The 17,276-nt window shown below is 40.7% G+C and overlaps 3 protein-coding genes across 3 annotated transcripts in view; 2 read left to right on the forward strand and 1 right to left on the reverse strand.

Moving 5' to 3' along the window:
• gdpd5b (glycerophosphodiester phosphodiesterase domain containing 5b) overlaps positions 1–17,276 on the reverse strand; it is a 141,784-nt gene that overhangs the window by 35,039 nt on the left and 89,469 nt on the right. The window lies entirely within an intron of this gene.
• Positions 3,013–13,170, forward strand: samsn1a (SAM domain, SH3 domain and nuclear localisation signals 1a). The gene is made up of 8 exons (XM_037677443.1): positions 3,013–3,071; positions 4,964–5,044; positions 5,246–5,374; positions 6,744–6,861; positions 6,942–7,093; positions 9,579–9,791; positions 9,879–10,026; positions 12,776–13,170. Exons 1-8 carry the CDS (start codon positions 3,015–3,017, stop codon positions 12,928–12,930), a joined length of 1,053 nt encoding a protein of 350 aa, XP_037533371.1. The 5' UTR covers positions 3,013–3,014; the 3' UTR covers positions 12,931–13,170.
• Positions 14,162–17,276, forward strand: part of hspa13 (heat shock protein 70 family, member 13) — an 8,955-nt gene continuing 5,840 nt past the window's right edge. Inside the window, exons 1-2 of the mRNA XM_037677444.1 lie at positions 14,162–14,194; positions 14,270–14,610. Of these exons, the coding sequence (XP_037533372.1) occupies positions 14,170–14,194; positions 14,270–14,610 (366 nt within the window). The 5' untranslated portion in view covers positions 14,162–14,169. The remainder of the gene's footprint in view (positions 14,195–14,269; positions 14,611–17,276) is intronic.

Here is a 17,276-nt window from a genome sequence, read left to right on the forward strand (position 1 = left end):
TTTTGGTTGTCAGCAGCAAACTGGTTGATCCACTCTGAGAAGGTGCTATTTAAGAGACTGAGCTGAATACAGCACCTCAGATTGAGGAAGTCTTTCGGATGAAAGACGAAACGCATCTACTTTTTTTTGCTTTGTTTTGTTTTTTGTTTTTTTGAATGTCCAGAGGACCAGATTGAACTTTTTTGGATTTTTCTACCTGGATTATTGAGCATGCATCAGGATACTTTTAAACCAATATGTGGCTTTTAAAGACAATAGGCAGTTTCACAATGTTCTCCGTCCCTGAGGGATTTTAATAGTGAATGTTTTTGAAATGAGTGATTATCTGGTCTGGAACTGAACAGTGGACAATTCAGTTCAGTTCAATTCAAAAATACTTTATTAATCCCAGAGGGAAATTAAATATTGTAACTCATCACACTGGTTTCATTAAAGCGTTGTTCTAGATGCTGATGGCTGTGGGCAGGAAGGATCTCTTGTAGCGTCTGTCTTACAACAGATCTGAAGAAGACTCTGACTGAAGACACTCTGTTCTTGGATGACAGTCTGATGAACAGGATGTTCAGGGTTGATGCAAGATCTTCAAGTGGATAGGAGTTACACTGTGGAGAAGAACAGAGGGAGTTTGTTTTTTATTTTCCGGGGCAGCGCAGAGTGACAAATCCTGGTGGGTGGAGGGAGCAATTTCCTCCACCATAGTTGAATCTTTGTCCACCCCATTCATTTGAGAAAACTATACTGCCAACAACCAACATGGAAGTTGGTGCATAGATTATTTTTTAAGTCATCCAGCTCAAAAGTGGACAGAAAGATGGAGTGCATTTCCAATTCCTTCTCTTCACTCCATAACGGGGGACAAAAATGAGAATGAAGTTTAATCTAATGGAGATGTAATTAGGACACAGGAATGTTACAGATTCTTCCCATAAATTCCCAAATTTATCATTAACTCAGAGGTATGAGGTGCCGTTTGTAAAGTTACACAATCAAAAATTAACTGCAATATTTTTTGGTTTATTTAGCGTTTCATAAGAAAAAAAATGTAGGTTTTTTTTTTCAAAGTCATATTTTCACGGTATTCACACATTTATAAATATAGTTTCAAACTAAATATTCAACTTACAAGCTAAATATTTAGTTTATAAACTAAATGTTTATGTTCAAGATAAATGTTTAATTTACAAACTAAATATTTAACTTGCAAGGTAAATATTTAGCTAGCAAGTTAAATATTAAGGTCCGAGCTATATATTTAATTAGCAAATTGAATATTTATTTTGGAAATTAAATGTTTAGTTTGGAAAATAAAGATTTACGTCTGAACTAAATATTTAGTTAGCAAGTTAAATATTTATTTTGGAAATTAAATGTTTAGCTTGGAAAATAAATATTTAGGTCCGAGCTAAGTATTTAGTTAGCAAATTAAATGTTTAGTTTAGAAATTAAATGTTTAGCTTAGAAATTAAGCTTAATTTGGAAAATAAATATTTAGCTTGGACAATAAATATTTATTTTGGAAATTAAACGTTTAGTTTAAAAAATAAATATTTAGCTTGGAAATTAAATATTTAATTTACACCTAAATATTTAGTTCACTAACATTTATCTTGGACATAAACATTTAGTTTGTAAACTGAATATTTTGTGTGTAGCTAAATATTTAGCTTGCTAACTAAATATTTAACTTTTAAAGCTCAGTATTGAGTTTCTAAACTAAATATTTAGCTTGTAAATTAAATATTTAGTTTTGAACTATGACATTTATAAATGTATGAATAAGATGGTGAAAATATGACTTTGGGGGAAAAAAACTAAAAGCTAAATAAACCCAAATATTGCTATGAATTTTTTACTGTGTAACTTTACAAACGGCACCCCATATATGTGAATATTTGTGCATGCTGTATCTTAAACTCTGCAAACGCTCCCAGCCCAGTGAGATACAAGCTTCAGCAGGGGGTGGGCATGTTGTGAATGCTTTTTGACTCTGGTTTGACTCTCTTTAACACCTAGAAGTGATACCAGTGAATTGACGGTTTTATTTTGTTAAATAGCACACATCTAATTTTCACTGATTCATTCAGTGCCTCTCCAGAAGGCCTGTGAAGCTGTAGATTAGAAACCTTAATCTGGAGAGGCAGGAGTGTTTGGTAGATTGGAGGCAGTGGGATTAGGTGGAGGTTTTGCCTTTTGTGAAATTGACCAAATGAAAGCAGCTGCATCGTAAACACAGCAGTAAATCCAGCAACACGTGAGTCAAAACTGCCTCTCGCATTTACAACCAACAGCGTGGTTGTTTTAGGATGCAGCCTTTGGTTCTTTTATCTTTTGTCAGCTGGAAAAATCTCCAATATTGAGAGCAGAGAAGAACCGGAAAGTGTTTCGACATCTCAAAGTTGCCACCTCTGTCATGTGAGCACTTCCTCAGGAACACTCAGCTCACATTAAGAAACACATCTTCACTCCAGAATCACGTACTATAACCTAGTTCCCTATTTTGGACCTAATTACATTTTTAGGAAATTTCTAAAAGCTAAAAAAAAAATATTTATTTTTTACTTTTTTCAATTTTTTTGTCCCTGAAATTAACCAAACAGTGCACATAATGAAAATTATTAATGCAAAGTAATCATATTAGCACCCACTCACTGTTACGTGACTGAGCTCTACTCTGGGAAATTAAAACGCCAACTCTGAGGACAGCCAAGCAGTGCCGGTAGCTACTGTGATGTCCGCTCCGCTCCGTCAGGTTAGCTCATTTATGTCGAAAAACCACAATTAGAAAACCTGCATGCAGCTGTTCTTGGAAGTGGTCGACTGTGTGTTTCTTCGACAAGGCCACAAAGTGCACACTAAAGCACTTGTATCTTTCCCTTTTCGAAGCAATATTGCAAGGAGAGACACAACGCGAGTTGCCTCACATCCTGTGTGTTTCTGAAAGGAAGTGGGCCAGGCAGTCTTTGAGTTAGTGAACACATCACTGTGAACAGAGCAGGGCAGGGAGACAGAGGAAAATGTTGCAGAGAGCAGCATCAAATGTGTCAGACAAAACAAAGAGCAGCAAACCAAAGGTAGGTGAAACACAGGCTTCTTCTCTGACTTTCAAAAGATTTAAAAATCTTTTCGCTCAGTCTGCTCCCTCTGGGGTCTATCCTGAGGAAACAGTCTTTCACTGTTATGCTGATGATCATGAGATCTATCTGCCCTTGAAACCTAACAGTTCTTGCTCCATTCACCCTCTGTTAAAACATCTTGATGACATCAAGGCATGGAAAGCTTCAAATGTTTTAAGTTTTAAGAAGACTGAAGTTGTGTTTAACTCTAGATATACTGTTGTCTCTGATCCTGTAAACCTGGACTCTCTTCAGCCGCGTCTGAAGCAGTCTGTTACTAACCTCAGGATGGTTTTAGACTCTGACTTTAAGTTTAATAAACACATTAACTCTGTTCTGCAGAAAAGTTTCTTCCACTTAAAGCTGATAGCTAATCTTAATCTGTTTCATGCTGTGTTCATGCGTGTTCATCTGCTCACAAAGATTCTTGTTCGTGCTGCTGTTCAGCGTATTGTTTTAATGCTACTAGTGCTTAGCGTATTTCTAGTTAACGTTTTTCTTGGTTCATATCTTAGATCTTATCACTGGTTTTCTTTTACATTTTATTGTTGGGTGTAATTGCGACCCTGTGTACATAATCTCGTTCCACCACACGCACCACATGTGCTGCGAATGACAAATTAAGAAACTCTGACTCTTAACTCTGTGTTATCCAGATGTGACCTTGAAGAACTAGTCCATGCCTTCATTACTGACTGGACTGTAACACTCTCTATGTTGGGGTCAGTCAAGTCTCTATTCCACGTCTCCAGCAAGTCCAAAATGCTGCAGCTCATTATCACATTTCTCCAGTTTTGTCCTCTCTTCACTGGCTCCCTGTTCGTATCAGAATTGATTTTAAAATTCTCCCGTTGACCTTAAAGTGCATTGATGACCTTGAACCCTCATACCTCTCTGACCTACACATGTTCCTTCTCGGGCACTGAGATCATCTGATCAGCTGCTTTGTTTGTTCTAAAAACAAAACTGAAGCTCAGCTAAACTTTGAACAATCTGCCCCAACATCAGACAGACCACTTCACTTCCTGTTTTTAAATCTCTGCTGAAAACTCATCTGTCTTCTCTGATGTTTAACACAGTGTGATTTGATTTCGTAGTTATTGTTCTGTATTTTTATTTTGATGCTTTTAATAAATTTTTCAGGAGTATCATTATTTTTTTGTTGTATTCCGTTAAAATACTTCCATTGATTTTACTGTTAAGCACTTCGAGGACAGCTGCTGTTTTAAATGTGCTTTATAAATAAAGTTGACGCAAAAATCAAACCAATCTGAACACTTAAATCAACATGTCTAATTATTATCCTAACAACTGTTGTTTGGCTGAAATATATTCATCCAACGTCAAACATTGGGTTTTAAATGTGTGTAAATGAGTGGTGTCTGTGAGAGCAGCACAACGAGGGGCTGAGGACCAGACGGCTGTCCAGGAGCTCACATTTAAACAGGATTGCCAGGGATTAATCATTTATATAATTATTTTGGGGCTTTGCCCAGAGGATGGGGGGATTAGGATGATGTTTTGTTTTACGTAAAATTGACCGACAGGGCAGAGCAGCCATGCAGGGATGTATTTATCTCATTTGAGGAATGATGTTCTGGTTTCACCCTGCTGCTGCCGTTTGTTTTTGTTGTTTTGGACTGTTTTTGGTTGTCTGTTAGCAAAATATCCCATGAACCACTGAAGAGATTTTAATTGGATTTGGTTAGTTCAGATGTCTGTTTCTGAGTAAAAGAACCCGGGAATGTTTAGCTTCACGTGAACAGAAAGTGAGACTCGAACTGCTGACATGGACTGTGTGAACCCACAGCAGCTCCTCAACGTTCTGACTGTTTGCTGGTTCTTCACAGCGCTCCACCAGCTTCGGACGCTTCGAAGGCCTCAGACATCACTCCTCACACGCAAACCCCGAGGAAAATGGAACAAATACGGTTTGTAGACATGCTTAGACTTCAGTCTTATCTGTATGTATGCAGAACGTTCTATTGTTAATTGACTGATGTCAACTAAAAGTAAAATAATTTCATAAAAACAAGGTTCGTGAAAGTGCTGCTTGTTACTGAGCGTTAATGAACCAGAGGGCCAAACTGTGTGGACTGAATTTGACCCGGTTTCTGTTTCGTGTCCTGCAGCTCAGAGACGAGGCCGCAAGTCCAGACCCGAGCAAACCCGCCAGCCTCGGCAAGAAGATGAAGGAGATTTCGCTCACCATGCGCAGGAAAATGGGCAAAAAGCACGCCAAGTCTCTGTCCGAGGAGACGGTGAGTCATGAAGCTTAGGGTGGAGTTCTTACTCCTTTTCATAAACTGATCAGTCGATAAGCACGAATCGTCAAAAAGCCCCTCTGCTGATGTCACGCACATCGGCGTCGTTTACAGAAAGCTTTGTTTTTTATAGCGTTCATCTGACACAAACCACATCCTCGAACATGGCGCTGCCTGTCAGGGTGGAAAGGATGTTTTTTAACCCGAGCTGCACGGAGATAAATCATCTTTCTGCTGCTCTGATAGATAAGGACATGTTTTTAGTAGATCTGAAACTTTCTCAGCTTCCATCTTCACCAGACGTTCAGTTCTAAATATCTTTTACAACAACCGCTCTAAACACGTAGGAGGGTTGTGTCAAATAAAAGTAAAATCAGAACTTCCATAAACCCATAATTTATAAAGAAAATGGAACATAGTAAAAACATGACTTGATTAAACTAAGATTTTGTAACTTTTTTAATGCGAAAAAAGGGTTATTTTGAATTTAAGGGTAGAAACACGTAAAACAAAAAAAGTTGTTCCAGGAGCAACAAAAAGCTGAAAAATAGGTTGCACAAATCAGAAACATCTGGAGGAGCATTTTTCAACTAATGAGGTTAATAATCAACAGATCAGTCAGAGGACGGGGTTTAAACAGAGACTTTTAGAAGTAAAGATGGGCAGAGGTTCAGCAGTCTGTCTGACACTAGAGGAACAATTTCAGAATAAAGTTCCTGAATGAAATACTTTAATCTCCATCATCTGCTCATAATCTCATCAGCAGATTAGTATAATCTGTAGAAATCTGTGAACTCAAAGGACGAGGCCCTCAGGGGCCACTGCATTAAAGCCTGGTCTGGTTCTGGTTCTGTTCTGGACTCAGGAACACTTCCACAGATCAGTGTCTGTCACAGTTCATCCACAAATGCTGCTTAAAGCTCTATCAGGCAGAGAAGAAGCCAGATGTGGAGACCATCCAGAACTGCTGCCGTCTTCTCTGGACCAGAGCTCATTTCAAATGAACTGAGGTAAAGTCCAGAACTGTTCTGAGGTCAGACAAATCTGAAGTTCTGTTTGGAAAACACACCTCTACTAAAAAGAAGAGGGAACATCCAGCCTGCTATCAAAAGCCTGCCTCTCTGATGGTATGGGTGTGCATTAATGCCTCTAGAATGAAAAGTTCAAGACTCCATCTACAGATTTTAAGCATCAACTCTTTTTGACATGTTCATATGATTCATTGTGAATAAAATACAAGTTTAAGAGACCTGCATTACATTCTGCTGTTATTCCCCACGTTTACACCCCAACATTTTCAGATGTCATGTTTTCATTAAAAAGCTCCTCCCTCTTTATTAAATGTATTCATGTTGTTTCTTTCCAGTCAGAGGACGCAGACAAAGACCCCGAGGCAGAGACTGAAAACTGCCCTCCAGCTGAGAGAAGCTCTGAGAAGACGAGCAACTCTTTGGAGAGTCTTTCCAGCAGACAGAGCTGCTCCAGTGAGTACCTGCACAGCCCGACCCGATCGTTTAACCAGAACCGTTCTGTCTGAACCTGTGGGCTGTGTCTGCCGGGTCAGGTGGGGTGACCAGTGAGTCCAATGGTTCTGGGCAGAGAGACAGCTTGAAGCTGGAAGAAGACGGCTCCTACCAGGGCCAGTTCTGCGGCAGGGCCCGGGTCCACACGGACTTTGTTCCCAGTCCGTACGACACCGACTCCCTGAAGCTGAAGGTAAATGGAATTATCTAAAACAAAGGCTAAAATTAGCATAAAACAGCTAAATAGTAGCTGAAATAGCAGAAAAAGCTGAAACGATCAGAAAAAAGCTGCAAGGACCATAAACTGAAATTAGCGTAAAGAAGTTAATTTGGCAGAAAGTAGCAGAAATTACCACAAAAATTTGAATTTATCTGAAAACGGCTGAAATTGGTTAAAAATGCTATAAAAGGGGGATGAAAAGGTAGAAAAAACTGAAATTAGCAGAAGAAAGCGAAAAGAACACGTTTGCTGAAAGAAGCAGAAATCAGCACAAAAACATGGAAATTATCTGAAAGAAGCCGAAATTAGAAAGAAAAAAAAAACTCCAGCTGAAAAGTAGCTTAAAAAGCAGAAAGAAGGTTAAATTTCCAGAAGTGGACAAAGCAAATTTTTGCTGAATTAGGCTGGAAAATGTTGAAATAAGTGCAAAAAATGGGGAATTAGCTGAAAAAGCAAAAATTAGCCTAAAACAGCTAAATAGTAGCTGAAATAACTGAAACTAGCATAAATAAGCTGAAAGGTGCATAACAAGCTGAAATTAGCAGAAAGAAGTTAGAAAAAGCAAAAAAAATGTAGTTAGCAGGAAGAATCTGAAAGGAGCACAAAACAGCTGAACCCCCCCCAAGCTTAATTTAGCTGAACATAGCTCTAAAAAATTAAATTTGCACAAGGAAGCTGAAAGAAGCTGAAGCAGAACAAAATGTGAAAGGAGCAGTAAAAAGTTATAAACAAATCTAAAGATATTATCGCTCACTTTTCAGCAGCAGACAGCAACAACTAAATTTAAGCTTTCCATCGAAGAAAAAAAAATTAATATATATACATATTTATTTATTTATTTTATTTTATTTTATTTTATTTTCTCCCTTGTCCTGAAACTCAGAATTATTGTCTGAGTGTCAAAGTGATGCCCAACAGATTTACTTTCACAAGCAGAGCATTATGGCTGGCCTTAATGCTCTGCTTGATATATAAAAAAAAATTTATTACAATTTTCTTTGGGCTTGTTTCAGATGTAATGGACATGGGGATGAAAAACAAAGAAAAAAAACAAAGCAGAAAAGTGAGAGAAAAGTTAAAAGGTAAAGAAGGAGATAGGAATAGAGGAGAGAGAGGGGGATAAAGAGAACACAAATCAACATCATTGAAGTCTGCCTCTAGACCTGTGGAAAAAAAAGACAAGACAAACCAAGAAACCAAGAAACCACAACAACAAACAACATATATAATGATACTTATAACATCATTAGAAAGTATTTTATACAGTACATGGTAATACAAGATGTATTTAGTGGCCACCACAACCCAACTGAGTGTGTATCTGATAAACACCTGAATTTAAACACCTGTGCGAGCATGCTTATCACTATAAGGTTTCTCCATAAAAATGTTCAATAGTGGATGTGGGGACCCACAGACCCATCACCACAGGACACGACGGTAACACAGGGAAGACCGGAGCCACAGACACAAGCCCGCAACTCCAGGAGTCTCCCCAACAGGGACACCCACATCCCCCAGAGAGAGAAGCAAAGGGAAGCCCCGGGCGACCCCCAGCAACCACAATGTAGAAACCCCAGGAGGCTGTAGCGACGAGTCAACAGGCCCCGCCGGCAACCCGCCCCTCCAGAGTAGATCCGGCCATGGACACCGAGCCCCGAGGTCATACCCCCCCAACAGAGGCCCGACAGAGCCAGGGCACCCAGCCCCCGGCAGGCAGCCACCAGGGTGGGCCTGCACACACCCCATCACCCAGCCCCAGATGCTGAGAGCCGCCAATGCACCGGCGGCAGGGGGGCCCACCATCAGAGGGGAGTGTGATGTGGGAAGTAGACCCCACATTAAATGGGGGGCCAAAATTGATCCAAGAGAGGGGACCACCTAAAACCCAACCCAAGACATAAACAGGCACACAGAGACAGCCCGACAGAACCTCTGCCGGGTCGTCCATGCGCCCCACCCACCCGACAACGACCACAAGTCGGCCCCAGGCCGGGGGCCAGAGCAGCAGGGAGCAGCAGCTGAGGAAGACCGGCCCAGCGCACCAATGATCAGGCACCCCAACAGTCCCACACCACAGGCCCGGAGAAGCCCCGGCATGCCACCTATGCCCCCCCCCCCCCACACACACACACACACACAGCACCCCCCACCACGAATGTCACACCAGGCCGACCAGCCAGCACCCCGTCAAAGCGAAGCAACGCCTCTGACCATACACCACCAACGACCATACACACACAACTACAGCCGACCCCCTGCTGGAACCCAGCAGCCGCCCCAGTCAAAGGGCCGGCCATCGCAACCATCTTTGCATTCATTAAATATTTTGCTAACAGATGTATGCAAAAACGTTATCGCCCACTTTTCAGCAGCAGACAGCAACAACTAAATCCAAGCTTTCCATCGAAGCTAGTCTCAGTGATATTTATTTTAATGTTTTGTTTGTTTGTTTCAGGTGGGTGACATCATCAGCATCATCAGCAAGCCTCCGATGGGCATCTGGACCGGTAAGCTCAACAACAGAGTGGGCAACTTCAAGTTCATCTACGTGGACGTTCTGGTGGAGAGAAAAGAGGAAGAGGAGGCTCCAAAGATCCGGCAGCAGAAGCTGTGCAGAAAACCTCGGCCCAAAACGCTGCTGGAGCTCCTGGAGCAGCTCAACCTGGAGGTCAGAACGTGTCCCGGCCCAGATGCTTTCAGAACTTGTTGTGGAACCTGACGGAGCCGGAGACGTCATGAAGGTGTCTCGTTTCAGGAGTACGCTTCAGCCCTGCTGCTGAACGGCTACCAGACTGTGGAGGACCTGCTGCACCTGCAGGAGAAACACCTGGTCGAGCTGAACGTCAGAGACCCCGAGCATCGCCGGAGGCTGCTGGCTGCTGCCGAGTGTCGCTACGTAGAAGGTCAGGACCCCCCCACCCCCCAGTTAGCTGTCATCATCAGATAAACTGGTGCAGATCTTCACAATAAGTACAGCTGATCAGCCTCAGAGTTTAATATTGCCTGATGAAAGGGAGCAGCATGGTGGTGATGTGGTTAGAGCTGTCTCCTCTCAGCTAGAAGGTCACAGGATCGCCTCCCAGCCTTTCTCTGTTACTGTACCTTAGAGCTGATGACAGGAAACACCATGGCGCCACCTGCTGGTTGGTCTCCTGAGGTTCTGAGCGGAGAGTCCAGAGCTTCAGTTTTTCCGGTCAAAGTTACAAACATGTTTAACCTGAACCATACTCCATTCTGACAGCCTAGAGGCTTGGATTAATTAACAACAAGCGTCAGAGAGTCTGAAATCAAACTTGTTTAATATACGTCCAGTTGGACCACAACGTAAGAGAAGTAAGATTTTCTACAGATTCTTTCAGAAACTTGAGTTCAGAGTCAGAGATTCTTTATTCTCGTTCGCACCACGTGGAACATGTGGTGGAGCGAAATTATGTACACAGGGTCCCAGTTACATCCAACAATAAAATGTAAAAGAGAAACAATAACATCTAAGATATGAAGTAAGAAAAACATCTGTTCTGAGTTCTGTGACAATTGCCTCAGATCGGATTTAAAACTAAGTAAATATATATAATTTAATACACATGACGAAATATATATAATTAAAACTCAAATCCATTTACTTTATGTATATAATTTATTTATTTTTTTTACCTTTAAACAGCAACAATTCTATATGCAAGAAGAAAAACCAGACTAAATCATAAATTCAATTCAGATCCAGATTTAAATTTTAAGGCCAACTTTAAATATAAGATTTATCAAAATTTGTCTTATATTGAGTCAAGTTTCCCGCTTTTAGAAACTCTAGGAACCACAAGTAAACCTGCAGTCTGAGAGCGATGAGTTCTGTTTGGAAAATATGGATCAAGAAGCTTTTGTTTTAGGGAGCTTTTAAAATGAGTAACTTTATGTAATCTGCTGTAATCAAATGATTAAATCTGATTTAATACGTAACACCTGCATCAGCCGGCATACTCCAGAGTTTTACTCGACCTGATGAGAAATGAATGAAAACAGCACTGTTGTATCTGAGACTTCCTGTTAGTCAGGCAGACAGAAGGTGCTGTAATCTGTAATTCCATGGTTCCAACATGTCGGCTCATAATCTCACCAGCCTGAATGGTAAAAGGAACGATATCCCTTTTGTGGTTTTTACCATTCTGTTAAAGTTTAACTGACTTTATGGGGTGCATTTTGTCAAGTTTTACAGTCAAAAATTAACATCAATATTTTGGTTTATTTAGCCTTTAATAAGAAAAAATAAAAAAATTTCCAAAGTCATATTTTCACCATGTTATTCATACATTTATAAATGTCATAGTTACAAATTAACTATTTAATTTACAAGATAAATATTTAGTTTACAAACTATTTAACTTGCAAGTTAAATATTTAACTTGTTAGCTAAATATTTAACTTGCTAGTTAAATATTTTGGTCTGAGCTAAATATTTAGCTGTCAAGATAAATATTTAGTTTAGGAATTAAATGTTTAGCTTAGAAATTAAATATTTAGTTAGTAAACTAAATATTTTTATGTAAATCAAATATTTAATTTATACCAAAATATTTAGTTTACTAAATAAATATTTAATTTGCAAGTTAAGTATTTAGTTTGTAAACTAAATATTTATCTTGTAAATTCAATATTTAGTTGGGAACTATGACATTTATAAATGTTTAAATAACATGGTGAAAATATGACTTTGAAAAAAAAAACTATTTTTTTTCTTATGAAAGGCTAAAAATAAACCAAAATATTGATGTTAATTTCTGACTGTGCAACTTTACAAACAGCACTCCGTATGACTCAGGCTCAGCCGAAGGTGAACAAACTGGAGGCGATTGTAGTTTTTGGGCTCAGCAGATGACCGATCAGTAATTTAATCCGGTTGAAAGGCGGGATTAAAAATCTGGTGGAGCGTCGTCACTGTTGACTGAAGGAACTGAACACGTCTGAAGGAAGGCGACGTGGTCTCTGCTCTTGACGGCCTCTACACTTCTCATAAAATGACTCACAATGATCACGTGTGTGAGTTCGTTGCTTTCAAGATGGCCGTTAAAGTTAAGCAATGTTAGCAAACACAAAATCTGCTAACCCTCAGCCAGTCTGACAGCTACTGACCCAACATTTGGTGTGGTAGTAGCTGAGGCTGATCTGCTTTAAAACCTTTACCATCAGCTTTGTTTGTCTGTTAGCAAAATATCTCATGAACTCTGGATGGATTTTAAAGCATTTAGAGCATACGGGGAGTTCGATTAACTTTTAAATGCAACCCAGTTCATGATGGCTGCCACAGTCATCTGACATTAGGAAACACAAAAATGGCTACAGTTCTGCTATGTTTTCAGATAGTAAGCTTAAATTTGGTGTGGTAGTAGCTGAGAGTGATTTACAGCAGCCTGCATGAGACCGTGCAGAATGTTATTTACACAGTTTGACCCAAACTGCTCTAACTTAGCTCCTTCTCAGCAGAAAATGGTTTTAGGTCTAACTTTGGCCTGAAAAGTGGCGGGCGATGTACATTCCTTTAAGGGATGAGAGTTCCTAGAAATACATCAGATAAACTAACGGAGCGTGCAATCACAGATTTGCTCCAAAACGTGTGTGGGAGCAGCTTTCTCCATCATTTCATCTGTCTTCCTGCAGGTGACGACGTCAGCGACTCAGTGGAGCACAGGTCCTCCCTCAGCCAACAGGAAGAGGACAGCGACTGTCCCAGAGACTCGGGATGCTTCATCCCATCCGAGTGCTCAGACACTAAGGAGGACACAGACCAGGTCACAGACGAGGTGGACGCCTGAACTCACTCCACAGATGATGGATTCTGGTGGAAATAAAAAACCAAGATATTCAGACCTGAACTAATCTTCTCTAAACGTCACCCATTGTTCTGTCTTCAGGCTTTGCTAAAATGTAAACATTTTATTTTATTTGACACATTAAACTCAAGGATGTAAAGATCGTCAGCTTATTTTTTCGCTGCTTTATCAGAGTAAAAACGGTGTTTTGTTGTTGGTTAGAGTGTTTTTAAGATGTTAAGAAGTGACGTTTTCTTGTTTTTACGTTTGTTATATTTATTATCCTGCAAATTATTCATTTTTTTTTGTAAATGTGTTGCCTTTATTTATCTCAGCTGCATCTTTTTTACATTTCCTAACGCATCCAGTCACAGTTCAACCTTCAGACTTCAGCTTTTCTCTCGATTAAGACCAAACATCTGTTCTGTACATAACAAGTGTATTATTTTATAAACATACATTTGAATGAGTGAGTGTGAGAGAGGACAGTTTATGTTAATATGAGTATCAGTATTTATCAATTTTCACAGCCTTTTGTAAATAACTCAATAAAACAAATTTTAACACACATTTTGTTGATATTTGATTTGAACACACATCTACATTCTTGTGAACACATGCATGCTGAATAAATAAAAAATTAACTGTATTATAACAAACGTTAATAACAATAATAATAATAATAAGTGTACATTGAAAATATTTTCTCTTTGTACAAAGTACTGCTGCGTTCGAAACACACTGGGAAGTCGGATATTTCTATATAATAAAACAAAACTGCTTAAATCAGGGGATTTTCTGAGTTCACAAAGAAAAACAGGAAAGGAAAAAGAGTAATGGAACTTGTGAACTTCTAGATATTTGTATGAAACGGCTTCATGTAAACTAATTTTAAAATGGTAAAGATAATGGATGGATGATGTATTTTACATATAAAAGAATAACGTAACGTACATAACGTAGGCTATCTCTGAGGGACAAAAATGCAACAAGACTATGCCACTTTCTGATTGGCTTAGAAGACGGAGTCGTTTACGATGATAACATACGTCATCGTAAACGTTTTAAAGACTGCAAACTACATTACCCAGAATTCCCAGAAAGTGGCGTAACGTTGACGTGTACTTTACTGACGAGGTGAAAAACCCCAGTTTCAACACGTCCAGCTGTCACTAGTCACGGTTTAGCGGCACGTCGAACCATTTTCGCCGACATTTGGTGATTTTTCGACACTTCCTGGAGATGGCGGGAGAAATGTCCATGATTGGTAAGTTGAATTACAAACATAGATGCTAACACACAAGCTAGCCGGTGTCCATCTGCTGAGAGTCTCGTGTCGTAGGTTCGGTGATTCTGGCTCTGCTCCTGGCTGGTTATCTGGGCCAGCAGTACCTACCTCCCCCCAAACCCAAAGTAATCGGTCTGGACCTGGGTACTACCTTCTGCTCGGTCGGGGTCTTCCACCCGGGTAGCGGGGAGGTGGAGGTGGTGGCGGACGCGGAGGGGAGGAAGAGCATCCCCAGCGCCGTCACCTTCACTGCCGCCGCGGTGCTGGCCGGGCACGAAGCTCTGGAGCTGGGCGACATCAACCCGCACAACACCGTGTACGACGCCAAGAGGTTCATCGGGAAGAAGTTCGAGGCAGGTGTGCTGGAGGAGGAGAGCTCCAGGTACCCGTTCAAGGTGGGTGGTGCTGGGTTCAAGCTTCAGCTTTTACCTTTAGTCCATCTCAATATAAACTATAACAACGCCATCATTTTGTTGCTTTTAGTCGGTCTAAAGTGTTTTGTTGAGGTTTTTTGCAGTCAGGTATTTTTTCTTGACAGGTCTATCAAAGTCAAACCCCTCCCTCTGTATTTAACTCTTCCTTTGTCAGTAAAACTGTCACTTCCACAGTTTAAGTTTGCCCACCTCTAGAACAGATTATATTTGTATAGTAGTTTTAATTTTCATGTGTAGAGACAAAACGTTTAGTAACATAATGTAGTGTGCTATTGCTCCTCCTTTGTCATGCTGGAAGACCTGGCTGTAACTGATCTTCAGGGAGGTCTAGTTGGTCCAGGAGCTGGATCTTTGTCTCATCTGATAGCAGCACTTCTCTAAATCCTTTAGGTGTTCTCTGACATACTTCAGACAGGTGTGGACCTGCACCTCCCTGCAGACACTGAGATTAGAGGTGGAGCTGCTGGTGGCTGTGGTCTCAGCTGGCTTCTCTATAAACAGAAACCCCTTCCTCCTCATCATTCTCACCCTGTAAGGGTCAGTCTTAAAGCTCCAGACTGATTAATGAACATTTTATTTCTTCATCTGAATAATGACACCAACACTCTTCACCTTGTCACTAAGCTTCATTCATTGAGTCAACCTTTATTTATACAGGTTAGTTTCATTGAGCCTCGTAACTCAATAACAATAGAGACCTGTTAATGATGGTGGTCTTGTAACTCCAGGGTCCTTGATCAGCTTTAGTGTTCCCTGTGATGGAGAGGACAGGTGGGTTTATAACAAGCTGGAATGAGGAGGGTCTAAACTGCAATAATTGTCATGTGTGTCACGTGGGAACATAACCCATCTGTGCATGGGAACCAGAGTTCTGGTTTAGTTCACTCTGATGGGGGAAATAGTTTGGAGTTTTCTATAATCTTTCAGCTTTTTCTTCTTCAGGGGTCTCCCCATTGAGTCATCCTCCTCTATCTCACTCTGTCCTCACTACAACTACCTCCATGTTCTCTCTAACTGCATCCATATATCTCCTCTTTGTCTTTTTCCTGGCAGCTGCATTTCTAACATCCTTCTACCAATATACCCACTGTCCTTCCTCTGGACTTGTCCAAACCATCTCAGTCTGGCCTCTCTAACTTTGTCTCCCAGATGTTCAACCTCATGTCTCTGTCTCCAGACCAAACAACACAGCTGGTCTCACCTCTGTCTTGTAAACTTTTTTTCTTTGACCTTTGCTGACACCCTTTTGTCACAAATCCTCAAAACTTTTCTCCATCCACTTCATCCTGCCTGGACTCTCTTCTTCACCTCTTTACCACACTCTCCATTTTCCTGGACAGTGGACCCCAAGTAGTTGAAGTCCTGCACCTTTGTGACCTCTGCTCCTTGTAGCCTCACTGTTCCACCAGCCTCCCTCTCATTTACACACATGTACTCTGTCTTACTACGGCTGACTTTCATTCCTCCTCTTTCAGGTGCATACCTCCACCTCTCCAAGTTCTCTTCCACCTGTTCCCTGTTCTCACCACAGATCACAATGTCATCTGCAAACATCATCGTCCATGGGGATTCCTGCCTGACCTCATCTGTTAGTCGGTCCATCACCAGAGCAAACAAGAAGGGGCTCAGAGCCGATCCTTGATGCACTCCCACCTCCACCTTGAAACTATCGGTCACTCCTACAGCACATCTCACTACTGACCTGCTGTCCTCATACATGTCCTGTACCAGTCTAACGTACTTCTCTGGCACTCCAGATTTCCTCATGCAATACCACACCTCCTCCCTCGGCACCCTGTCAGATGCTTTTTCTAAATTCACAAAGACACAATGGAGTTCTTTCTGACCCTCTCTGTACTTCATCAGCATTCTCAAAGCAAAGATGGCATCTGTGGTGCTCTTTCTTGGCATGAAACCACACTGCTGCTCACAGATGGTCACCTCTCGTCCATGTCCTGCTTCCACAACTCTCTCCCAGATCTTCACTCTGACTCATCAACTTAATTCCCCTGTAGTTGCTACAACTCTGTACATCACCCTAGTTCTTAAAAATGGGCACCAGCACACTTTCGCCATTCCTGAGGCATTTTCTCACCCTTATATGCCATTGAATATTTGAGTCAAAAACCTCACTGCCATCTCCAAGATGTTTCTAAACCTCCACTGGTATGTCATCAGGTCCTACTGCCTTCCCCTTCTTCATTCTTTTCAGAGCTTTCCGGACTTCACCCTCACTAATCTTTCCCACTTCCTGCTCTACAGTTTCTATGACCTCTACTCTTCTTTCTCTTTCATTCTCTTAATTCATTAGCTCATCAAAGTATGTATTCCTTCCATCTTCCCGTCACACTCTTCTCACTTGTTAGAACATTACCATTCCTATCTTTAACAAACCTAACCTGCTGCACATCCTTTCCAGCCTAATCCCTCTGTCTTGCCAATCGGTACATGTCCTTCTTGCTTTTTTTAGTATCCAGTCTTCCATACAACTCATGCCTTTTGTTATGCCTTAGCTACCTCCCTCTTTGCTCTACGTTGCATCTTATAATAATAATAATAATAATAATAATAATAATAATAATAATAATAATAATAATAATAATAATAATAATAATAATAATAATAAT

Source organism: Nematolebias whitei, chromosome 6, assembly GCF_014905685.2.
Source record: "Nematolebias whitei isolate Nwh7 chromosome 6, NemWhi1, whole genome shotgun sequence".
NCBI classification, from domain to species: Eukaryota; Metazoa; Chordata; class Actinopteri; order Cyprinodontiformes; family Rivulidae; genus Nematolebias; species Nematolebias whitei.